This window comes from Eschscholzia californica, unplaced genomic scaffold (genome assembly GCF_041429995.1).
Source record: "Eschscholzia californica isolate CP2 unplaced genomic scaffold, dmEscCali1.0.p SCAF_3, whole genome shotgun sequence".
Classification (NCBI taxonomy): domain Eukaryota; kingdom Viridiplantae; phylum Streptophyta; class Magnoliopsida; order Ranunculales; family Papaveraceae; genus Eschscholzia; species Eschscholzia californica.
Window position 1 is genome coordinate 52,628,504 of NW_028238420.1, and position 26,186 is coordinate 52,654,689.

General features: G+C 35.9%; 2 protein-coding genes and 1 pseudogene across 5 annotated transcripts; all 3 read left to right on the top strand.

Annotated features, from left to right (window-relative positions):
- The first annotated feature begins 10,812 nt into the window (after nucleotides 1-10,812).
- LOC147551734 (cold-regulated 413 plasma membrane protein 2-like) lies at nucleotides 10,813-12,209 on the top strand. Its single transcript, XM_086669107.1, has 4 exons — nucleotides 10,813-11,094; nucleotides 11,290-11,397; nucleotides 11,510-11,580; nucleotides 11,738-12,209. Exons 1-4 carry the CDS (start codon nucleotides 10,916-10,918, stop codon nucleotides 11,989-11,991), a joined length of 612 nt encoding a protein of 203 aa, XP_086525233.1. The 5' UTR covers nucleotides 10,813-10,915; the 3' UTR covers nucleotides 11,992-12,209.
- A 2,048-nt stretch (nucleotides 12,210-14,257) lies between these two features.
- On the top strand, nucleotides 14,258-17,356 carry LOC147551735 (LOB domain-containing protein 10-like). Of its 3 annotated transcripts, XM_086671334.1 has the most exons (5): nucleotides 14,286-14,500; nucleotides 14,586-14,646; nucleotides 14,875-15,932; nucleotides 16,918-17,055; nucleotides 17,147-17,356. In XM_086671334.1, the coding sequence occupies exon 3, from the start codon at nucleotides 14,892-14,894 to the stop codon at nucleotides 15,876-15,878; it is 987 nt and encodes a 328-aa protein (XP_086527460.1). In that variant the 5' UTR covers nucleotides 14,286-14,500; nucleotides 14,586-14,646; nucleotides 14,875-14,891; the 3' UTR covers nucleotides 15,879-15,932; nucleotides 16,918-17,055; nucleotides 17,147-17,356. The 3 variants fall into 3 exon arrangements, with proteins under 3 accessions (XP_086527458.1, XP_086527459.1, XP_086527460.1); XM_086671332.1 differs by having other exon boundaries at nucleotides 14,258-14,500; nucleotides 16,918-17,356; XM_086671333.1 differs by having other exon boundaries at nucleotides 14,271-14,500; nucleotides 14,878-15,932; nucleotides 16,918-17,356.
- Nucleotides 17,357-23,110: 5,754 nt separating this feature from the next.
- On the top strand, nucleotides 23,111-25,550 carry LOC147551736 (serine/threonine-protein kinase SRK2E-like; annotated as a pseudogene). Its single transcript, XR_015237604.1, has 9 exons — nucleotides 23,111-23,335; nucleotides 23,445-23,519; nucleotides 23,614-23,715; nucleotides 23,811-23,864; nucleotides 23,962-24,054; nucleotides 24,258-24,350; nucleotides 24,709-24,813; nucleotides 24,895-24,993; nucleotides 25,118-25,550. The product of XR_015237604.1 is annotated as a serine/threonine-protein kinase SRK2E-like (transcript).
- The last annotated feature ends 636 nt before the right edge of the window (nucleotides 25,551-26,186 follow it).

A 26,186-nucleotide genomic window follows, 5' to 3' on the forward strand; every position in this document is an offset into this window, starting at 1 on the left:
TGCGACGAAAATCTGGCATAATCAAAAAATTTGCCAGATTTTTGTCGCAACTTAGCTTCTGTTATGCAATATTTTCGTCGGTTTTCTCCGAAAATATGGCATAACAGAAGCTAAGTTGCTACGAAAATCTGAAAAATTGTCTGATTTTGTCAGATTTTCGTCGCAAGTTATGTTCTGTTTTACTTCATCAATGTCACTAATGCCCTATTATAGAAACGTCCGGAAAAACTTCTTCAGGTGCAGATTGAGGGATTTTGTCTTCTTCATCCATCTAGGGTTTGATAAAAAAAATGGTAGAAACTACAGTTTACTTTTAGTAGAAGTGAAGAAAGAAGAATAATACTAAGAAGAGATTTTGTCTTCTTCATCCATCTAGGGTTTGATAAAAAAGATGGTAGAAACTACAGTTTACTTTTAGTAGAAGTGAAGAAAGAAGAATAAGACTAAGAAGAAGGAAGAAGCTGAAGAAGAAGACAGTTTAGGTTTTCAATCTTTAACTATTATTTTTGTTAGTAGTCCACAAGTTACTAATTATTAGTATTTAAGACTTTATGGAGTTGTCCCCTTATTAAATCAAAGTCAAGTAAGTCAAGCATAGTTGACTCGCATCGGGCCCGAAAATAGTTATCCATATAAGAAAAACGGTTGTCCGCGTACTGGCCACCATGTAAAATTTGAGTAAAAAATAAATTTCAGCCGTCATAATTCATTTTGATTTCACATCATTGTTTTTTCTATCTTCAGTTATTTGATCTTTGTGTTGCAGGAAACTAGTTTTATAAGCATATCTTAATTTTTTATCATGTTCAACACAACTTTTTAATTTTTTGGTACTTGGATCCATTTATTTTATTTTTTTTGGGTGAACTTGGATCCATTTATCTAGTTGCATATCACAAATTCTGATAGATTTTGGGTTCTTACATTTTAGTTATATTTATTTATTTTAGGTGCGCATAAACACTTTTTTTTTTTTTAGGTGCGCATATTTATTTATTTTAGGTGCGCATAAACACTTGTACGTGCAAAGAAATATTTTTACCGTGCACGTTATCATTCATGTGGCGTATAGTCTATTTTGTAATGTGCACAAAGTTTTTCTTTCACAAAGATAGATTAAAAGGATAGTAGTTGAACACAAATGTCCCCCTTAATTAAACAAAGTTTTTTTCTGGTCCCCGTAAAGTACGGGTGGGAATCGGTCTGGACGGACGAGAAACTGACACTAACTCAACCGGTCAGGGCGGAACGGATACAAGTCCTAAGTGTGCACTCTGACATCCATACAAAACGGGCAGACATTTCAGATTTTCTCCAACAAAGTGCCCGTCCCGTGGCCGTTTGATAGTTCGGCAAACCGGATACCGATCGGTCGGGCACCAGTCACTAATGAACAAATAAAGAAATTTTTATTCGAAAGTAAAACTGTTTAGTAGTTAAATACAACTTTCTAAACTCCCACTTTACAATTCCGAAAAGTAAATGAATACAAAATTAAAAGATGATCATTTAAATTTCTCATGGATTACTATTGGTTTTATTCTTCTTCTCGTGGATCGTATCAGTGTATCGTGGATTCTTGGGTTACTGATGAGATATTGAGATTTTAGACGAGAGAGACAGAGACTAGAGAAGTAGAGAGGCGAAGACAAGATTAAGAAAAGTGATTTATAGGGTTATATATTGTTACTCTTAAAATTTAACAATTGTAGCTAACTCTACAAATTTAAAGGCTTAAAATCAATCATATAGACGGACGGGTATAACGAGTAGGATAAACGGACAGGTTCGGTCGGACGGACTATTATAAGCAGGTGGACTTGGCCGGATCACCGGGTAAGGACCTATGCATGTGTCTGTCCGCTTAAGCTCTTTCAGTCGGGCGGGTACAGATGATAGGCCCAAAATAGGTCTATTTCCGCAAGTATACGGGGTCAAGTTATAGTATTGAAAATAAGATCGAGTATCGTCCCAAGGAATAGGTAGGTAACTTCGGATGTTGAATGCGGGTTTAACCCAATAATCAAGATGTCAATATCTAACTTAGACTAAAACACACACCCCTCATAAATTTGATGATTGATATGTAAGAAATAAGAAAACAAATGAAACTAATTAAACTATCTAAGAGAGGGGAGAGGATATCTAAGGTTATAAAATCCACCGCATAACTTCACTTTATAAAACAAGCACTTAATTACTTAAATCTCTTTTGTATTTACTCGGGGTCCAATATAATGAACTATTTGGATTCCGGATGATGTTCTAGATAAAACAATTTTATAATCACTAATTCTAATTGTCTTCCTTATAAAGATTCGGATCACTTAACTATTATTCATCATCTAAAAAGCATACCCCATCTAACAACTTAACGAAAGTATGAAATATCTAATTATGAGGCATGAGTAATGGAAAGAAAATCCAATCCATATAGATAAACAATCAATAGACATTAAAGCACATCAAAGGATTTAATTAATCAAGAACAAATAATATAAAGATCCAAAATGGGTTTCATTCACAACCTTAGATTGCTAAGTTAACTATACATGAAATCTAGAGTAACATTCATTGAATTTATAAAGTAAATGAAAATACTAAGAAATTAATGGAAAGAAATCACCAAGAATGTTCAAAATCCATATTCCCATGTATCTCCATTTTATCCAAGATTTGCTCCATTTGTGCTCAAGAATTTTACTCCAAGAAATCCAAGTAATAGTTATTTTATTGCCACCCAAATAAGAAAAAGAAAGAGAATGAAGAAATTAGATCTAGAAAGAAGTTGGAAAGAAGAGATGAAGAGGGTAAAGATGATAGAAGAATATGGAAGGAAGAAGGAGAAGACTATTAATGGAAGAAAGAATAGTGGTAGAGAAGAAGTAGTAGAGAAAGATGGAAGAAGAATGGAAAAGATGGATTTAATAGTAGAGAAGAAAGAAAGAAATAAGTAAGAAGAGGTATAGGTTGAGTAGAGAAGAGGAATATTGAGAGGGTTTGCAAGTCTAGGTTTTAATGGAGGAGAAAGGTGCTATTTATAGATGGGTTAGGGTTTTGGTTGGGTTAAATGGTAAAAAGAATTAAAAGGAAGGGTTACTTTTGGAATTTAATGGGTTAAAAGGACAAAACCAGGTGGCTAGGGTTTTATGTTGGAAATTCGGATGTTATGGTGCTTCTCGGTCGATCAGTTGAGGTGCGGCATCAAGCTTGGACCGTTAGATGAAGGAAACACGGAGATGGAGAGATGATACAAGGCCACGTGTCCCGGAAGCATGATTTTAAGTTGTTTCAGGTGCATGGAAATATAAGAAAATGGGTCAGACGCTCAGCAACCGTTAGATCTCGAAAACGCGGAAGGTTGCGGCTGAGATTAAAAGGTGAGATCGGGGCTACCAAATTAAGATGCGACGCGCTACATTGGATCATGCTTTAGGGTCCTACTTCGCTGCTCAGCGGAAACACGGGATTTGGATGCACCGGCCTCCGTCCTTCGACACGTTTCGGCTATTGGTGCGGCATCAACTTCATCCGTTAGATCAAAGAAACGCGGAAGCCAACGAACCAGATTAAATCGTTGGTTCCTTTTCGATATTCAGCATAAACACGAAACCCCGATGTGACGACCTCCACATCGCGCCACGTGCCAAAAGTATACCGCGAGCCCGAAACTATGCCCGACATCGTCCCGCTAGTCAACCTGATTTGACTCCATCTTTGACTTTGCCTAGTTCGCTCATCCGAACTCCGATTTGACTTCCGTTTTCTCCTACGGGCTCGTCTCGACCTCTACTTTTCAACCACGCACTAACCTTGGCCAAATTACCAGAATGTCCTTGACTCCAAATGACCAAAATACCCTTCATGCATCTTTTCCTCGTTTTTAACCGTTTTTCACACCTAACTCTGCAAAAGACACCTAATCAAGAAAACCAACCATTTTATTATAATAAAGACTCGAAACCGACTAACTTGTCTAAATTAACCGACTTAGATGGGACATTTTCATGACCCATCAAACATCCCCAAACTTAGATTTTGCTAGTCCTCGAGCAAAACAAAAGAAAAGAAAAGACCTAACTCACTTTCGGAGGAATCCCGGTTGCATTTAGCATATGCAACAAGCCGTTAAACCCCTAGGTTGCCCTAGTGGACGAGTGTGGTCTCGTGAGGGTTTCCATAGATGACACCCACAAACATCATGGTTTCAAATACACAAGGGTTCAACAACCACATCGCAAATAAGCATGGTTCATATAGTGAAGGGTTTAAGCATGTCAAAACATAATGAATCAAGTATGCAAGTTCATGTGAAAGCTAAAGATCTCTTCACTAATGGTCTTACCCTAAAATGCAAGTGTCATACCATAATAAGCACATCTATGTTCCGAAGTCACAAAACCTTGATTCCCAAGTTAGTACATTTCGCCTCGACTTCGGCCTCACAGACATACACTCCAAATATGAAATCACTCAAGAATGGTTCGCTCGTATGTGTGAGTGTGATCACTTAAATAGGACTCAACACATAAAAAGGGGTGAGGATAACATTTGGAACAAATGATCTTCGAAAAGGAATTAGCCACTAAATAGAGTGGGGAAGCTCACTCGCCCTTCTCACCCATAGAGGATACAATAGATGATGTGATGGTGGTGGATTCCCGAGAATTTCGACCTCTTCATTATGGTAGAACCTCTTAAGCATCTCAACATTTGTTTCTTGCTTCGAATACTTATTCATGAACAAAAACACCAACACATATATACAATCACATCACTCACACAAAAGAGCCAACACATGCTCAAACATACACAAAAATCACTTTATTTCACTCTTTTTCTTTTTTTCTTCTTTTTTTCATATCACTTTTTTTTCATTTTTCATTTTTTTTTTCATAACACAAATACAATCAACCAAAATAAAATACTACACACATAACTCTATTCTTGCAATCAACTTTTCATTTCATACTTGCTTTTGACATTCTTCATTCTTCTATCTCATGTCTTCATTCTCGGGATATAAGATGATGGATGGTGATGGAGTATCCGCTTTCCTCTAGTTGGCACTCTCATTGGGTTTCATGGACTACAAGGGCAAGGTTAATTCGCTATCCTAATGTCACTCCTAGTGGCTAAGGAAATTGAGCACACGAGATCAAATGAGCTCTTTTATAAGTTACGAGGTTGAGTAGCTCTTCATTCTACTCGGAGTTAGCGCGGAAGAGTACACTCGAATGGCAATTTAGGCTTTGAGCTCTCACATGGGTTAAGTCTCCACTAATGACTACTTTAGGTCTCTTAGAAATGTTTCTTCTTCACTAAGATGTAACTCACATGGCACAACACAAACACTAAAAAACTCGACTTTCATGCAAAGGCCATTAGCAATCACAAAACTCGTCAACTCGACACATATGCATCAACATTCTTAAAACTATCACTAGAATCACATGCAAATCTACTTAAAATGTTCAAAATTTTCAAATTTTGACTAATTTGAACCTTTTTGTCTTTGAAACCCATGGTCATGCATTGGTTATGGTCATATCCCGCATCCCCAAACTTAAAACTAACATTGTCCTCAATGTTCTAAGCATATACTCACCAAAAGATAAAGAGACACATCAATCTAAAGAGAAGAGTGGAGAGATATTACCATAACCGAAGGAGATAAAAGATGATACTACCAAGGCCCATGTATAAAGAGGTTCCAAGTTGATGTCAAGCTCGCGTCATCCCCAAACTTGGAACAAACCACGCCTTAGAAGTAAAACATATAAGAATTGCTCCTAAAATATCAACAAATATCATGAGAATGAATCACATAAAAGACATGACCACATACAAAATCTACCACTAACGTGGGTATACACGATTGCATTGAGCTATGCAATTAGCCTTTGATTCTCTTGATTTTACACAAGAACACGAGTTATGTCTCGTGGAGGGTTTCCAGAGATGATACCCACAAACATCAAGACCCATCTCAATCGGCCTAATGATCATAAAGCAAAAGACGGAATATTTGGGGGTCAACCCAAAGAAAGCTATATACAAATGGTAATCGTCTCACAACTATATACAAACTATAAAGTGCAAGTAAGACGATTGAAGAAAATAAGTCATCCCCAAACTTAGTGGATGCACGGTCCACTAAGTAAGCATAAATGCTAGGGGCGACGACTAAGAAGTCGTCAAAAGGGTCGACACAAAAGTGAAAGGCTAAGAGGTCAGTCGAAGGCAAAAAGTCATCTGGAAGCTTAGTGGATAGAACATCCACTATGTCCATAGACGTCTTCGGGAACACGTCTGAAATGTCCCAAAAGGGATCATCGACCGAGTCTGAGATCACGTGAAAAGTGGAACTGGACTCTAAGGGTAAGGCAATAGGCTCAGGGACCAAGTCAAGGTCCATGATTTCCTTAGGTAAATAGTCCGACAAACTATCCAACATGTCTCTAACTACTACGTCATCAATATCCTCAAAGGCATCTGGAGCCTCGCAGTCAGTTATAACATCATGTCTGGCATCTAAGACTGACTCCTTACAAGTGTCGAAAATCGGAAAGTTCAAAATAGTGTCATTCCCAAACTTATTCATAGAGCCATCATCCTGAATCTCAAAGTCTAATGTAGTCCTATCATGATGAGATGACACATGGTGAGGAAACGAGACAACAAGGTTATCAGTTTGTTCAAGCTCTTGGGTCCTCTCAGTTGATTCGTCGACATTTAACTTAGTACTAGGGTTAGACGTATTACCCTCGCCATCGGACCTAGTACCCTCTTGAGTTTGGGGTGGTAAAACCCCTTCCTCGTCGGCTAATAACTGTGACATCATCATCTCTAATGGATGATTTAGAGATTTCTAATTGATGATTTAGAGGCTCAAACCTCTGATGTAACTCTTGTTGCATTTGAATCTGCGTCTGTTCAAATCGATCTTGTGTCTCTTCAAGTTGTAACATCATTTCAGTCAGACGACTTACAGACTCTAATTGAGATTTATCTTCAAGAGTCTCTTCATGATAAGGCTCACAAGTGTAATTAAATGAAGACTCTTGATAATAACTCCCACCGTACATACTAGGATCATACCTGCCTCTAAAATCATTGGTCTTAGAAAAGTGTGAAATGTAAGGTCTCTCATACATATTTGATGTCGGACCATATCTATCACTAATCTGATCGTCTCTACACATCCATCAGTATTCTCCTAGGGTCATACGAGATCGGTCAGACTCAAATGGTCTATTCCCCTCACTAATCGGAGCATCCCTACACATCCTTTGGTATTCACCTAAGGTCATATCAGGTCGGTTAGTGCGGGGAATCCTCGAAATAAGCTCATCATCATCATCAACTGGCCAACCGTTATAAGAACGGGCCATGATCTCACAGTATTCAAAGATGGTAACACATAATCACAAAATGGGAACTAACAATTATAGAACTAAACAATCACACAAGTAAGAAGGAAGAGATAGAATGCGATACTATCGACTTTTCGCTTTACTTCTCGATTCCTTCCTTTCCTTCGCTCTTATGTCTCTTCTGGCTATTTCCTTGAAATGGTACCTTAAAAAAAATAAACTTAAGAAAATAGAAAAACAAATAAAGCAAAAATGTCTAAGTAAGAAATTAACATTAAACTAATGAACAAACCAACAAACTATATCCAAACTACTAAACCTATCCCCGGCAGCGGCGTCAAAAACTTGATAGGCCCAAAATAGGTCTATTCCCGCAAGTATACGGGGTCAAGTTATAGTATTTATAATAAGATCGAGTATCATCCCAAGGGATAAGTAGGCAATTTCGGATATTGACAGCAAGTTTAGCCCAATAATCAAAATGTCAATATCTAACTTAGACTAAAACACACACACACCCCACTCATAAATTTGATGATTGATTTGAAAAAACTAAGAAAATAAATAAAACTAACTAAACTATCTATAAGAAAGAGCTGAGAAGATATCTAAGATTATGAAATCCGCCGCACAATTTCACTTTATAAAACAAACACTTAAATACTTAAATCTCTTTTGTATTTACTCGGGATCCAATATAATGAACTATTTGGATTCCGGATGATGTTCTAGTTAAAACAATTTTATAATTACTAATTCTAATTGTCTACCTTATAGAGATTCAGATTGCTAAACTATTATTCATCATCTAAAAAGCATACTCCATCTAACAACTTAACGAAAGTATGAAATATCTAATTATGAGGCTATGAGGCATGAGTAATGGAAAGAAAATCCAATCCATATAGATAAACAATCAATAGACATTAAAGCACATCAAAGGATTTAATTAATCAAGAACAAGTATTATAAAGATCCAAAATGGGTTTCATTCACAACCTTAGATTGCTAAGTTAACTATACATGGAATTTAGAGTAACATTCATTGACATTGTAAAATAAATGAAAATACTAAGAAATTAATGGAAAGAGATCACCAAGAATGTTCAAAATCCATATTCCCATGTATCTTCATTTTATCCAAGATTTGCTCCATTTGTGTTCAAGAATTGTACTCCAAGAAATCCAAGTAATAGCTATTTTATTGCAACCCAAATAAGAAAAAAGAAAGAGAAGGAAGAAATTAGATCTAGAAAGAAGTTGGAAAGAAGAGATGAAGAGGGTAAAGATGATAGAAGAACATGGAAGAAAGAAGGAGAATACTATTAATGGAAGGATAATAGTGGTAGAGAAGAAGTAGTAGTAGTAGTAGAGAAAGATAGAAAAAGAATGGAAAAGATGGATTAGGTTGGAAAAATAGATAATAGGTTAGAGGAAGAAAAGTAGAGAAGAGAAGGTAAGGGAATAGAGAAGAAGGATATTGAGAGGGTTTGCAAGTCTCGGTTTTAATGGAGGAGAAAGGGACTTATTTATAGGTGGGTTAGGGTTTTTGGTGGGTTAAATTGGTAAAAAGTGGAAAGCTGAGGGTCAAAATTGGAATTCTAGGGGTTAAAAGCACAATCTGGTCGGCGGCTAGGGTTTCCAATGAGTTTCGGTCGCTAAGATACTCCCGGATCTATAAAGTTAAGCTGCGTCGCGCACAGGAGCCGTCGGATCTTCAAGGCACGGATCTGGAAGGACAGGAGAGTGACACGCGTCCGGGAGCATGCAAGCTAATATGCTTCGGGCACACGGAAAAGGAGTAAAAGGAGCGGATGCACATGAGCCGTCCGATCTCAAAAACACGGAAGGGAGAGGAGGCTAAGATCAAAACGTGAGATCGGGGCTACCGGATTAAGTTGCAACGGGATGTACGGGATCATGCTCTAAGGGTCCTATTTCGCTGCTCAGCAGAAACATCGGATTTGGATGCGACGACCTTCGGCAAGCGGCACGTATTCCGCAGAATCCCGCACGCCCGTATGTGTACCGAATGTGTCCCACCTAGTCAACAAAATTTGACCCACCTTTGACTTTGATTTATTCCTTCGTCCGGACTCCGATTTGACTTCTGTTTTCTCCTACGAACTCGTCTCGACCTCTACTTTTCAACCACGCACTGACCTTGGCCAAATTACCAGATTGTCCTTGACTCCAAATGACCAAAATACCCTTCATGCATCTTTTCCTCGTTTTTAACCGTTTTTCACACCTAACTCTTCAAAAGACACCTAATCAAGAAAACCAACCATTTTATTATAATAAAGACTCGAAACCGACTAACTTGGCTAAATTAAACGACTTAGATGGGACAGTTTCATGACCCATCAACAGACAGAGGCATCAGAAGGTCACGGACCCTTCGGACTCGGATAGTCGTGGCCGGGTTCCGGGCCGAAATCCCACCCCTCCCTTAAAGGTGATAAATTTCACCAAAATGATCCCCTAAAGATGGCCAACTTTCAAAATAATCCCTGTTGCATTCAATCAACCAACTGTTTTCGAACATATTTCTCCTTCCTATCATTCTGTGTTTCTTCGTCTTAGGCAGTCGACCGTCCAACCACATATCAGCAATTCTTCTTCTTATTCATCTTCATCCTCCTCATCTTCACACACGAGTACGCGCGCGCACACACCCACACTCCTGCCTTCTTCTCCCCTCCTCCTCCTCCTCCTCGGTCCTTCTCTCTCTTCTCCTCCTTCTCCACCTCTCTTTGTCCATCTCTTCTCCTCATTTCCTATCTCTAATTCATATTGGGGTTTCAAGTTTTAAAGCCCATCGAGTTGCAGGAATCGAAGAAACCCCAGGTTGGGTGTTGGGGTTCCATCATGGGGTTTCTCCAGAGACGAGAAACCCTTGACCAGGGTTCCTTTATCAAACCCTAAATGTGGGTGTTTCACAAAGGAAGGGGTTTTTTCGATGCTTTCAACGTTAGAGAAGTGACACATGAAGAGGCGTATAAGAATATAGTCTCACATGGAAAAAGGTACAAAATTTTATTACTAAGAGTACGATATTTTAAGAAGTAAATTCTCTCAACTAATAGTCAAATAATTTTGAGTCGGATATCCACAAACTTTAACCATGGTTAATTAAGCCACATATTAGAGCGGGATATTTCCAGTCCGAGGATTTGTTCTAGGATTTAATTTTTTTTCTTCTTTACGTTTGTGTTTTTGAAGTTTTTGGCCATGTTAGAAAGAAGTTTCATATTTATCGGATGAACAAGTATTAGCAATGACCAGTCTCTATAATCACTAAAAAAGTGGCACATCATTCCTTATCAAAATTCTTTCTCCCCCACATCCTTTGCAAGCAAATCAGGGTCTCATGCCCAATTTTTTAGGACACACAACCTATAAATACTACACAATTTACTATCAACAAACACAAAGACCTACTCTCTCTCTTTCTCCCTTTCTCTTGGTCTCTTCTTTCTCCTCAAAGAAAAACTGCAACTTCCTTAATTACTATAGATTGGAGAAAGGATAAAACAATGGGAAGAATAATGGAGTACCTAGCCATGAAAACAGATCCATCCATCAATGAGTTGATCAATTCGGATCTCAATGAGTTTGGCATTGCTGCTAAGAGACTTGCTGATGATGTTTTGATGCTTGGATCCCCAGGATTTGGTGCCACATTTCTCAAATGGATGGCAGTTCTTGCTGCCATGTATGTCTCTATTAGTTAATTAACGTGGCGGTAGTTGTTTTTTTTTTTGTCTGAGTTCTGACTCGTCTAAATTTAACTAGTTGTAATTAGAATTTAGAAGTACAATTGTAATTTCTAGATATTTTACATAGTGGCTAAGTATGAGTTAGCCATTCAGACGAATTAGACATAACTGTGCCTCTATTACAAATGCAGCTATTTGTTGATCCTGGACCGGACTAACTGGAAGACTAACATGTTGACTTCTCTTTTAGTTCCTTACATATTCTTCAGTTTTCCCCAAGGGATATTCGCCGTATTGAGGTGATTATCTTTATTTTTTCTTTTTCACTTTTTAAAATGTTAGATTTTCTTTTCTGCTTCACAAATCATTTAAGTTTTGCTTATTGTGGGCCATATGATTATTGTGTGCCAGAGGAGAGCCTGGAAAATGGATTGCCTTGGTTGCAGTTGTCTTACGCCTTTTCTTCCCACGACATTTTCCAGGTACGTAAAAAGGAGTTCTAGAATTTCGCAAAATAACATGTTTAGATGGTCAGACGTGAAAAAAGGTCGCGCTGAAATAGTTCGAAACTAACTCTGCTCATCAAACCTCAAGTCATATTTCAAATCTGACTGTTCTAGCTTATATGAGTAATTGCAGAGTGTATGGAGATGCCTGCATCCTTGATTCTTCTTCTAGTGGTGGCTCCAGGATTTTTCGCAGTGACAGTTAGGGAAAGTTGGATGAACATTCTAATATGTCTTATAATAGGATTTTACCTACTCCAACAACACATCAGGGGATCTGGTGGATTCAAAAACTCATTCACTCAGAGCAATGGTATCTCAAACACATTTGGAATTGTTCTTTTGTTGGTCTATCCTGTCTGGGCTTTGATTCTCCACTTCCTATAGGCTTTTTCTCCTATTATCTAGTCTTCTTTCATGGTTCATGTTGTATTTTGTTTGGTTTTGGTGGGCGTAGTTGAAAATGTTTATCCTAATTATCTTCAGCCTGAGAATGTTGGATTTAGGTAACACAATCACTGAAGATAAGATAAAATTCTGTATTGTAAGGGGAAATGAGTCTAAACAGGGTTTCTTGCATTTATATAGTATTATGCTCTTGGACCTTGGTCATGAGATATGTTGTTACCTATGTGGGACTGACTCTTTACATGTGCTCTCTACAACACTTTCTAAGTGTAAATTTTTTTTAGTCTAATGTATATATTTTAGTTTTTGTTGGTGGGAGAATAGTCTTACTTGGGAGAAGGGGTAACTAGCAACCAAGAATATAATGTATAGGTACTCTCCACTCATTGCCAATTTGTTTTGAGTTAGGATGACCACAAACTTAACATGGTATCAAAGCTAGGCCCACACGTAATAGGCTTAAAAGCAACACGTGCTCTATGTTAGCCGAAAAAAAAATGAGTGTTAAGCTAATCGCGCCACACGTGAGGGGACATGTGAGAATAGTCCCACATGGAAGAGGAGTACCTAACACCTAAAAATACAATATATAAGTCTCTCCACACTCCGCTCATTCATTACCAATTGAGTTTGAGTTGGATGACCACAATCTTAACAGTGGGCGATGTAGAACACATGACTGTTGTGCTAGCCATCAGAGTTGGGCCTAGATGAAATTTTCATAACTATTATGCAATGATTGGAGACCCTTAATATTGTATTAAACTATGGCCAAGTGACACAAGACTCTTTACTCTTATTCATCCAAAATACCCTTAATATTATATCAAGTCACTTCGCCTTAGGGCCATTCACTGAAGTTAATTTCAAAAAAAAAAAAAAAAACGTGTTGAAGACACACTCAACCAAGCATATATCTAGTACATTGTCTGATAATCTTCCACCATTTTGTCACTTGTTGGATCATAGAGGAATAGCTAATTAAGCTTAATCCCGAACAGTTCGTAAGCGTATTTCCAAAGGATTCATATGGATTTATGTCATTCAATCATGACATATTCAAAAAAAATGATACCACTAAGACAAGAAAAGTTTGAGGGAGGGTCTACCTAAGAATATATTGTCTATACATATTTCTTGTTGTTCTTGTGATTATGAATCGAGCTCACTTTATCTACGTCTTAACTTGATCAAGACAAAGTCTGGATTAAATTAGGGAACTTCCTTTCTCTAAGTTATAGAGAGGTGGACAATAAGTGAATACTGACATTTTAGTAATCCTTCTTTCAGATTAATCGAGATAGACAAAATTAATGGAGGGTAAAAAGAAAAATTTATGGAGTCGAGGCGAGAATAATTTCTCTTTCCTTAAAACATTTTAGACACCCGTAACAATACTAACAGTTAGGATGTATGCCTTCGGGATACAACGGCTATCCTTTTAGAATTTTAAGACGGTACTTTTAAATTCTAAAAGCGAGCGAACCTTCTCAAACAATATGAACTCTTGGAATGATGCAATGAATCTTCTAGACACTTGAATGCGATTTTCTAGACATTTGAATGTTATAACTTCAGTCAGATATTTCTGTCTTCGAAATTCCAACAAACAAGAATATTTATAAAATCAAAATTATATTCCAGACACACCAGAATACTGATTTCAGAAGAGAAGAGAAGAATGAATTGAATGATTCTTGGAATGAATTTGGATTGTTTATATATAAATCGAATAGACACACTTCATTAGTGACACATCAATTAATTTTTTTGGACATGTCCCTTGGATTTTTGGGACACAACTCTTGAAATGAGTTGGTTTGGGAATTTTCGGCTGCACTTTGGAGCGTCTGATTTGACTAGAAAACGCGGAGAAACACCAACCGTTGGATGAATTTGAGTTATTAAATGTATAAATACTAATAAGTTTGCCAGACTTGAGGTCTAGGCAGTTATCATGCTTATCACATCTTGATGATGTATCAATGACTTGTAATGGCTAACGTAGTCAGATTTATCAGAAATAAATAAAAATGTAGTGATAAAATTAGAGGGTGCAATGACTTGTAATGGCTAACGTAGTCAGATTTATCAGAAATAAATAAAAATGTGTAGTGATTAAATTAGAGGGTGGAAAATTGGATGCCTAACAAAACAAAATTTATACCACACGTGGGATATGAAAAATAACCGATTAGGTTCAGGTGTGAGCTGTATATTATAAGGAAGTTTGTTAGCAAGTTATATATTTTTCTGTTGGGATCCTAAAACTCATCGAATATTTCATTTTAACGAATCGCAAAAACGCTTTATCTCAATCCCACACACACACAAAGAGAGAGAGAGAGAGAGAGAGAGAAAGAAAGATTACACCAAATAAAAACAAGAAGACGATCTAAAAAAAACAAACAGAGAATTTCTTTCTATTCATCCGAAGAAATAAAAAAAAAAAAACTCCAAATCTCTTCTTGTTCTTGATCATTTCAATGTTAGTTATTCTCTTCTTCTTCATCATCATTTCTTTCTCCATGATCGAATTTTACAAATCTTTAATGTGTTTTAATTTATTGCAGATGATTAATTCCCCTTCAAACAACAAGAAGAAGATAAACGCTTGAATTCCGATCTCAGAAGGTAATAACAGAGTTCAATTTTTTCTTTCTCCCTTATAAGTTTTTTTAATTTCCAATGGTAGATTTTTAAAACCTAGAAAGAGATAGAGATAAAAGATCTAGAGATAGAGAGGTCATTAATGCAAGAAACAAACCAAGAAAATCATATTCCATAGAAATCTAGATAGAAAAAAGATCTAGGGAGTTCTTTTATAATTCTCTCTGATATTTTATTGATGGGTTTTTTTAGTAGTAGAGTGATCAACAATGGCATCATCATCAAGTTCACCATGTGCAGCTTGCAAATTTCTTCGTCGAAAATGCACACAAGAATGTGTATTTGCACCGTATTTTCCACCAGATCAACCTCAAAAATTTGCTTGTGTTCATAGAGTTTTCGGTGCGAGTAATGTGGCTAAAATTCTAAGCGACATATCGACGGCTCAGAGAGAAGAAGCTGTTAATTCTTTAGCTTATGAAGCCCAAGCAAGACTTCAAGATCCAATTTATGGTTGTGTTGGTGGTATCATGTACCTTCAGAATGAACTCAAACAAATTCAAATGGAACTTTTTAATGCTAAGAAAGAATTATCTACTTATATGGCTCAATCACCACCTGGTACTACTATTCCAATTGGTCATCATCCTCATTCCTTTTTGGGTCAATCTCAAAACCCTAATTCTATGATGGGATTATTTGGGGTTTCTCCATTGGGATTAGGGCTTCAAACTCATCAACCACAGCAGCTAATAATTCAGGAACCACCACAACCATTACTACAATTACAAGAAGACAATCAAGAACAACATAACCAACAGCAACTACAGATGATTGAGGCACATCATTTGGCAAATATTGTAGCTGCTAGGGAACAAGATTTGATGAGAAATTATGAACAACAGGGACAAGAGCAGCTAGTTAGATTTAATAGCGGGTTTGATCCGATTACTGGTGGTGGTGCTGATGCTGGACCTAGTAGTGGTATTAGGCAATTCAATCTAATAAATGAGGATGGGGCTTCTACATATGAACAGTATGAAGCTCAACAAGAGCAACAACAACAACACATGCTGATGCACCACCACCAGCACCACCAGCACCACTTCCGCCACCATCAACCGACTCAACCTCCTTCTCATATTCCTCATGCGCAGCTACTACTCCAATCTCAAGAGCCGCCGCAGCAGCAACAACAACAGCAGCATCATAGAGTAGGGAGTGATGAAGGTACTAGTGGTGGCCCATTTTTATGATATGGGGAAGGTTAATTCTTCTCTGTTATTCTCACTCTCTCACATGCTAGCTAGGTACAATTCTCTCTCTCTCTCTCTACTCATTTTCTCTCACTACTTTAACTCTACCATGACTCTTTAATATGAAGAAGTAGAAAAGGTTTGACTTTTAAGTGATATGCATGTGTATATAGAGTCGTGCAAATTAGAGGGAAGTTTGCATGAGAGGTTCCTTATTTGGAAGAATTATGGTTTCCTCTTTATGTGTATATTTTTTATTGTTTTTAGGGTTCTTGAAGTATAACAAAGTCAAAATCTGTTAGAGTTTTAGGATCAATTGGCTGGTGAGGGAAGAAATGTCGGATCATGTCATGTTTTACTTTACCCACACAGAATTCACCAAACTATTATGGGTAAGCTATATTTTCCCCAATCATGACATCAAGAGAGAGAGAGAGAGAGGAGAACTATACCTTATATGATGTTAATGTCATTGTATCTATATTTTGTGGCTAGCTATATTTTCCCCAATCATGACATCAAGAGAGATAGAGGAGAATTATACATTTATACCTAATATGTTCATGTCATTGTAGCTATATTTTCGAGTGCAATTCGTCTTTATATACAAACTTCTCACATGGAATATGAATGTATAGAAAACAATTTTGCATCTCTATATGTAATATGTTCATATGTTATTGTAGCTATGGTGCATCATTTTGGTGCTTGTTTTTTTAACTAGACTAAAGCTTACCATAGAAGAAACTATCTTCGGTCGAATTTATATGACAAATGCTCCTTTCTTTCATACTCTCAGTCAAAATTTGTTTCGGAAGCTTATTTGGGGACAACTTCCTAAGTAGATATTATTTTTCAATATTTTTGTGAATATTTCAATAATTTTAAACGAATTATTGAAGCACATTGTCAAACCTTACGTATTTGTAACATTTCCTCGTCTATACCTTTAACTCCAAACTAGCGTACTCCTATTAAAAGATTTACGTGTAAGGTATGGAAGAGAAAATAATGTTTTAAGCCTTTTTTTTTTATGCAGGTTCATGTAGTACTCTTCCATAACAAGCTAAAAAAACTCATCCGGAAACGAGGATCGATGGAAAAGGAGATTGCAGAAGCACAACTGTGGGAAAGAGACACCGGCCGATCAGCTTTTGATCTCTTCAAAATTTGAAGCGTAAGAGGAAGAAAAAATGAAGAGTCTATACACAAGGAATTAGACATTTAATGATTCAATAAACACTCTCCATTTTTCATTTGTTTTTCAGGTGATATTGAAGAAACAATTACATACATAAAGAGTTGGTTAGAAACATTTCAGTCATGGAACACTTAATTAAGCAGTCTTCATTGAATTCATCTCTTTTTTTTTTACCTTGTTTGTTTTGTTTTCGACTAGATTATATTAGTTTGACTCCAGTTATAGGTCTTGACCTTTTAGATGAAATCTGAATAAATATAAGTTCTTTTGTTTTTTCCATTCTATCTTATTCAGTTAGATCTCAATTTTAAATATACAAATTTTCATTTATAAATATGTCAAGATTTGAATAAGTACTTGTCTTAAGATCTATTCATAATTATAGGTTTTTTTTTCATTGTAGCGAGTAATTAAAAACTAGAGAATTTCTTTATAAGATGCGGCTTTTTTATTTGATTGTACGATAATAAGAGAGGTGAGTAATGACCACATTACTTTCAAATCTATCTCTCCCTCTTGTCCTATTATCTACATGGTCAAGTGAGTCGGCAACCGAGCATTGGTGAGTTTATAATATGTTAAAAGATAAAAATGTCAAAGACATATTAAATCAGTAACGATTGACTGAGACATACAAGCACTTCTCCACAATATGTGTGGATGAGTTAAGTGCACTAAATGTAACACTGGTGTCTGAAATAAGTGCACAAGAGACGACTTGACAATTCACAGACAAGACTAAATGCTGCTTTCTTTGTAAATCTAATTAACCGAAGAAAGCTTTGTGAAATCTGTCACAAAAAAAGATATACACTTCCATTTTAAACAAATAGCGAAAGCTAAAACAACTTAAACCAACTCAAAAACTTAGGTTCAAACATCAACCACAAGAACCCTTTTAACCAACACTACACAAGTCTATAAATTCATATAGAACCTATAATGATACACACAAATGATGTAATACTCAATATTTGATGAATGACATCGAAGTGGCTTTGCGCCACGACACCAGGAAGCCAAGATCTTCCATTGATTTTGCACTGCACTCGAACTACTAACGAGGTATTTGAACACTAGGAAGTGGTTGATAACTCACCGACACGAGTTACATTGATAGAAGAGTTCAAAACAAACGGCACAGGACTCCGTTCAGGGTCTGGAGTATAAGTGTATACTCAAATGGAAAAAGTGTTGAGGCCTTCTGGTTGGCTCGTAAAGCCTTTGCCAACAAAAAAATTCCTTATGTGTTGGGCTTGGACTTAGGTGTCTAAAGCTAAGACGATGCCAAAGTTTGGGGACTCACATTAAGTGAAATGTCTTCTTTAGACTTTGAGTCATCTTGCTTTACCCCAAACAGTGAACAACTCTAATTCTTCGAATAAAATATGAGGAAACTCCACTAGTGAGTGGATTAACTAAAAGATTTTTACCTTTTAATTTGGATGGTCTACTTGTATATGCTTTATCTAAATTTTGAACCACTTTTGTGAAGTTTATGTTAATTGGTAGATTAGAAGACATAAACTGAAATAAATAACACAATAGTTTACGTGGTTCGGTCAGAGGATCACGACCTACATCCACGGAGAAAGTCAGAACCGCTACATACTTTATTATTCACAATTGGGGAGATTCGTTACAATGATTGATTAGTAATCAAATACTTAAACTCCTAGAACTCATCTCTTATTTATAGGGTTTAGGCTTTCTCCTAACTAAACTAGGAAACAATATAATCTCTACTCAATATTACTATTAAATAGTTACAAGAGATATCTTAAATATATATTTGATATTTTTCATATCTTTAATATCTTGGACTCATCATGGTCGTCGGATCTCTTGATGTCGATCCTCCTCATCTTCATATATCTCGGACGGTTGATCTTGGTCCATATATCTTAACAACTTTCAACAAAAATAAAGATAAAAAATAATCTATATAACAAAACAGGGAAGTTTCAAGCTGACTAGGACAAAATAAATGCTGTTGACTGGGATAAAATAAATGCATTCTCATACTTATTGAGACAAACCCAATGCTTACTTGGACAAATACACCTACACTCAAATTATTTGGGTTGTTAAAAACAATATGAAGGGGCGCTTGAAGAACGACCCTTTCAGCTACTATTATCATTGGTCTTCTTTTCCTATTTCCCTCTTCCTCCATTAATCATAACTGTTACTTCAAAAGACTTTCAATATTTAGTATCATTCAACTTCCATTACAACCTTTCAACATTCTATATTTCTTAGTTTTCTTCTTCCTTACTTCATTTTTCTTCTTCATTTAGATGTCTTTCTCTCTTCAAAACAGTTGCATGTTTTAATATGCAATTCAATTTAGCCTCCTGAAACCTATAATTCCCCATAATTTACCCCAGCAATGACTACTGTTACAGAAAATGAAGAATCATATATTCTTTTAAATCATTTAATTTTTGTGCTTATAGTTCTCCAATTATTCTTCAATAGTTCTGAAGATTTTATATTGCCTGCTAATTTCTTCATATTATTATGTTTTTTGGGTTTTCTGTGCTGCTAACTGGATTGTCTTCTCCAAGGTAAACTATTCCTCTTTTTCTTTTCCCAATTTCAATTGTAGTCAGTTAACAAAATGTTTTAAGAGAAAGTGATTCATTGTTGTTCGCTAAAATGTCCAAGTGAAGTAATTTTATATCTAACAATTTACCACTGTATCTATCTTCCTGCGTTTGTTGCTACTTGATTCACTTTCCTTAACTATATAGAACAATTTTCATCTTTTAACAAAAAAAAAATATAGAACAATTTTCAGTAATTCAAATGAAATTGTGTCTTCTTCCTAATCTTGTGTCCTTCCTCATATTAGCAACTACAATGATTGACTTGACTGAAAATTGTGTAACTACTCATGGATTATATGTAATACATTGATGCTAGCTTAGACCCCTTAACTGTTGCCACTTGTGATTATTTCCCTTACTCGTGAAAGTCATAAAATAGAAATTATGATCATCAATGAAGTATATATAATTGATCATCAATGCCAATCAGTACTTGCATCACAAAATTTCAACCCCAACTCTCAATATTAAAAATCTATGATTACTAAATTTATTTGAAAGACCAACCCTAGAGAGCTAAGTATTACTAAATTTCTATCAGTATGCTCAATTTTTGTAAATTTATTAGAAAGTTAAGTATTAATTGGTATGAGCCAAATTACCTCCAATGAAACTTAAAAACTGAGTTAAGAAGGTATAAATTTGATCTTTGTAGACATACCCAACAGTGGCATATCACCGACAATCTTAGTTTCATGTGATGCACTTGTAACAACACTCCCTAACAAAAGCCCAACACCAATCTCTGTTTATAAACTCTATGTGTGCCCCCGTTTTCATAGAAATTGTTCGGATGTCAGAAGCGCGGAAGGTGTTAGCATGTCATACGTGAAGGTCTATTGCACACCATGCAATTGAAAGTTCACTATCATCAGTGTCAATGTCAAGACCAGAAAACCTATCTATTATTCGAACTCGCTTACAGGTCTAAATACGTCAAAATGGCGTCGTGGGTAACATAAGCAACACTTAATGTTCATATTATTTTTATCGCTAATATGTTTTATTCCATATATGTCTCTACTATTTGTGTTTCATTAAAATAATGAATCAATTTTGCTTTCCTTTGATTTGTGGTGTGAGTTTTCATCTCTTTGCTTAGTCATCACTTAATTTTCTCTATTGCCCATGATGACATTAATACCATAGTCAATTGTTCGATACACCAATTTTCGAAGGAATGTTATATTTGAAGAATATAATTAATCTATGACTATATTTTCTATTATATTACTCTACTTAACATATTTTGCTTGTGCAGGAAGCTAATGTTGATTACAAAGAGTTAATATTCATTATCAGATTAGGGTGGTATGGAAATTTTATTTTTCTATTATGCACTACGGATTGCACTATTGCAGTAGCTTATCAAAGTGAAGTTAGAGCTTAAACCTTTTAGGTACTTGGGATAACATTCGTTAGCTTGACAACACCCAACCATAAATTTTCATAAATTGAATTTTCTTGATCTCTACATTTTTACCATGCACTCTCATGAAATTATTGGTATTTTTCTCTCTAAGCTTTGTTGTGACCTCTTTTTCTTTCTTCTAGAAGATGGTTATATGGATGGGAAGTATAATTGTATTCATTATCTATTTATATGTTTCACGTATCATACATCGCTAAACTCATTTTGTAACTTGTGATGAAATAAGAAAAATTTGGTATTGATATGAATTAAGGAATAAACTAAGATTGAGTTCATAGTTTATTCTGCTTTTTCTAATTGGATTTATCTTTTTACGAATAAAGTATAAAATTTACAGATTGATGATGAACTAAAAAAATTGGTGACCTTGGATCAAAACTTCGGAAAAATTGTAAAAATTTGATTACATACTCGTTGACATATATAATACTGTTGAAAATGTGATGACAATATTTTGAGCTAATAGACGTAATTTAGAAAGGATCCAAATTTTTCATAAAAACAAAGTTAAGGATTCAAATTCTTTCATATTCTTGACTTTTTTTTTTTGAAATTTATTACGTCTATGGTGTGTTTGGACCAACTAGGGTTTTTTTTAATTCTTGGTTAGCTCTTTCTACTTGCTAAAAAAATAAGAATATGGTGTGTTTGGACCAACTAGGGTTGTTAACATTTAACATGTAAATAAGGAATTACAACGGTTTGCAAAATCTTTGGAGTAAGAAGTACCTAACATGGACCAAATGACTTTAAAAAATCGTAAATTATTTTCTTCCTCCACGATATTGTGATGCACAAAGTGCTTTACAATATTGTTACTCCGTGTCGAAGGCACGGGTCATGCCTAGTTTTAACAAATAATTAGAGATCAATTAGGTCTTACAGCATCCCCAATGCAAAATTAAAAAACAAAATATTTGCTTTATGTGTCGCGTCTCAATTGAGATTCTCTTTTATAAGACTAAATTGAGTATCTCTAATTCAAGTCCTTCTCCAATACAACACTCAAAAATTTGAATAGTAAATTACACATGTCACATATACATTTAATAAGAAACAGGTAGTTGAGAGAGAAAAACTTTCTATTGGTTCCCTAATGGCCCCCAACTTTGTGACCATCTTCCCGCCTAGCCCCCTACTTTACGAGAAATACCCATATGGCCCCCTTCCGTTATAACACCGTTACTCTCTCTCTTCTATCTCATTTCTCTCTCTGCCACATCATCTCACCTCGCCACATCATCATCTTCTCCGGCAGGAGTCGTCGGTCGGCCACATTTCCGGCCGGCGACCTTCAAATAAAAAAAAAGTATTTTTCTCTCTCCCCTCTCTCTCTAGAATTTTTTTTTTTTTTATTTCCTCACCTCTCTCTCTCTCTAAAACTCCGGCGAAGGGGTTTCCCTTCGCCGGAGTTTTAGAGAGAGAGGTGAGGAAATTTTAAAAAAAAAATCTATAGAGAGAGAGGAGAGAGAAAATTAGAATTTTTTTTTATTTGTAGTCGCCGGCCGGAAATTTGGCCGGCGACCCTGCCGGAGAAGATGATGATGGGGCGAGGTGAGATGATGTGGCAGAGAAAGAAAATGAGATAGAAGAGAGAGAGTAACGGTGTTATAACGGAAGGGGGCCATACGAGTATTTCTCGTAAAGTAGGGTGCCAGGCGGGAAGCTGGTCACAAAGTTGGGGGCCATTAGGAAAATAACCCTAAAATTAAATTTGATGACTAGGATATTTAAGACTCTTAAAAGAGATCTCAAAAATAGAGTTTGTAATTGAGACATCTTAAAATTAAATGTTTCTAAATCATCTTAAGATCTCAATTGAGTTTTGTTATCACTTTTTTTCGGTTCAATTACGTTTTTTGTTACCTTTAGCGACGTTTTTGGGCTGCTTGTTAGGAAAAAGAATTTCTGTTTTTTTTATGATCTAATGGAGCTTCCGGCTCCATTTTAATGTATTAAAAGACCGTGAGTCTCTCTAGTTGACTCTTTATGTAAACTTCAATAATAAAAGCCCTAATTAAGATGATGAAGGTCGATGATACTCAAATCGACTTGTGTGATAATGGTTGATCCTGACATGGGTATGCCAAATATGCAACTTATCGATCAATATGAGACTGTTACAAATTTGGGTTGGGTAGAACCAGGGTTTCTGAGGGATAAGCAAACAAGTGACATTTTCGTCGTTAAATACATCAAAAGAGGCGAATTGGTAACTCATCATCAGTTCATTCAATTATGATTCTAAATCAATATAACTTGAAAATTCCATTTTTTCCTTTTCATGGGGTTTTTTTTAATTCTGCTAATTTATGAACCAGATAGATGAAACTGTAAAAAGGGAAATAATCAAGCATAGATCTCTGATACACCCAAATATCATCAAATTCAAAGAGGTTTATTCTGATATATTTTTTTTATAATGTCTATTATTATGAATCTTGAGTTTTGTAAGAAACTGAGCTAGTTGTGCTGTTAATTCTGATTTAGGTTATATTAACACCAACCCATCTTGTCATTGTGATGGAGTATGCCTCTGGTATGGAACTTTTTGAGCATATCCGAAAAAATGGTCGATTCAATGAGGATGAGGTTTTTCTCTTATAAACACAATCCCTTGGTTTTGTTTTACCTTTTAGAATCTCAGCATTGAATTAATGAGTTCTTGTTCCTTGTCGTTGATGTAGGCTCGTTTATTGTTCCAACAACTTGTATCCGGAGTTCGCTATTGTCATTCTATGGTATTTAAACAACTAATCTATCTCAAGTTTCATTGATTGATTTCCTTCATTATATGTTCTAAATGATTCATTTCGCGTTTTTATTGACTTCGTGAAGGAAGTATTTGATCGTTATCTTAGGTTGAATCGAACAATGTTGGATGGAAGCCCAACTCCTCGTTTGAAAATATGCGAATTTGGATACTCTAATGTAGGTGTTTGTCCTCTTCGTTAACGTTCTTAGTATATACAAGTATTTGGTTCACTAGCACCATTTGTTTCACTACAAATCTTCAGATTTCAGCTTGACTTTACTCGTACGGTTCTTTTTAAGAAAATAATTGTTAGTTTCAAGAGAAGAGGTGCCCTATCGTATCTTCTGACTTATATCTTTCAATTGAATTGCTTCAACAGTCTTCTGTGATGTGCTCACCACCAAATCGAACTGTCAACACACCTATAGACGTTGCTCCAGAAATATTGAATACGAGGGAATACGATCCGAAGGTAAAATCCTTACGTTAGTGGTGTTCGATTGTTTGCTTCTTTGTATTGTCCGAGGCTACCTCGCGTGAGTCTAACTTGTCATAAAATGAGTCGTCTGAGCTTGACTTGTTTTGCTTAGGGGAATAATAACCATTTGAGATTATTTGAGACAATGAACTAAATTCGTACTTATTTGACTCAAAAAGTAAAATCGCTAGTCCAAAAGGGTTTGATTATACAATTTCGGTTTGATACAATTAGAGTTGAATTTTATCTAGAGTTGAATTTTATCTTTGTCAAGATGATTCCACTAGACAAAATCATACTCCAATTTTACGTCACTAACATGTACTAATTTTGATACATGAACGCGTTCTAGATTGCCGATGTTTGGTCATGTGGTGTAATCTTGTATGTCATGTTGGTGGGTGAATGTCCTTTTGCCGATCCAGACGAGCCCAAGAACTTCAGGAAGACAATTCAGGTTTTAAACCAACTAGTTGAGTTTTGTTCTTGCATTATGCCTAGTTAGTTGACTTGAAAGATCTTTTTGTTTAATGGGCAGAGAATTTTGAGTGTTCAATATTCAATTCCAGATGATGTTAACGTATCTACGGCGTGTCGGCATCTCATTTCGCGGATATTTTCCGACTCCCCCTCAACGGTTAGTGTGTTTTGCTTTATTTAATTTTTGTTGAGATAAAATCATGTCGGTCTGCACATCACCTTTCTGCAACAAATTCTTTATTCTGATTATCTATCTGTTTGTTGAGTATTACATATACCAGAGGATAACAATGGCTGAGATTCTGAACAATGAGTGGTTTCTACAAAACCTACCAGCAGATCTTATGGATGAGAGCAACCAATTTGTAGTACTCGAGCAACCGAAGCAGAGTATTGATGAAATCATCGAGATCATAGCCGAAGCCACCATACCTGAAGCTGTATAACAGGGGACTGAATAATTATCTGACTGGTTTGGGCTTTGACATTGACAAGCAGGATTTGAAGGCGGTGGCTTTCAAAGACTCGAACCGATAGATAGACGTGGAGATTCCATTGCTTTTGTCGCTTGAACAGTTTTCTGTTCAGGATTGTTTTTCTTAAGAGAAATATGTTATGGCATCTGAATTGATTATGTCTGGTAGATGGATAAAATAATTTTGTATCCAAAACTAAGTCACAACTCACAGCTAATGAAGTATTTCAAGTCCAAAACTGTTGGCAAATATTTCAAATATTGGCTAAAATGACAAGTCATTTGTCAAAACACTAATTTTGTGAAGAAGGCTACGATCATGTTTGGTTCGCGAAAGAAGAATAATCACCGGACAATTGCGATTCTTGATCATTGTTATAACTCCTTTTACTGGTTGGTTTGGTTAGAACTTAGAATTATGATGGGCAGAGATTGATTTTGTCCGTAAGCATCTATGATTCTACGATTGCAATGGCAATTGCCATGCACCAAATATACATTTAGCATTTTTCACATAAAAAGTAAGTCCAATAAAAAGTAAGTCCAAAGATTTCAAAATACTCATCTTCATATGACTTGATGTCTGAGTTATGTGAATGTATGATTTTATTTAATTGCGGGAACATTTAGGCAAGAGGATTCAGACCACGAGAATGACAAAAAAAAGACACCATCAAAGTAAGTTCTGAAAGAAATGCTGTTCCACTAAGGTAGTACTACTTTAAATTGTAAAATTTGAATTTAGAAGTATCATAAGATGAGTTTCCATCTTTTTTTTTTGGATGAGAGATGAGTTTCCATCTTGAATGCACAAGTTTATAACTAAAAACAATGTCTTACCTCAAGACTTCATGTATTCATCATCGTTTAAATAT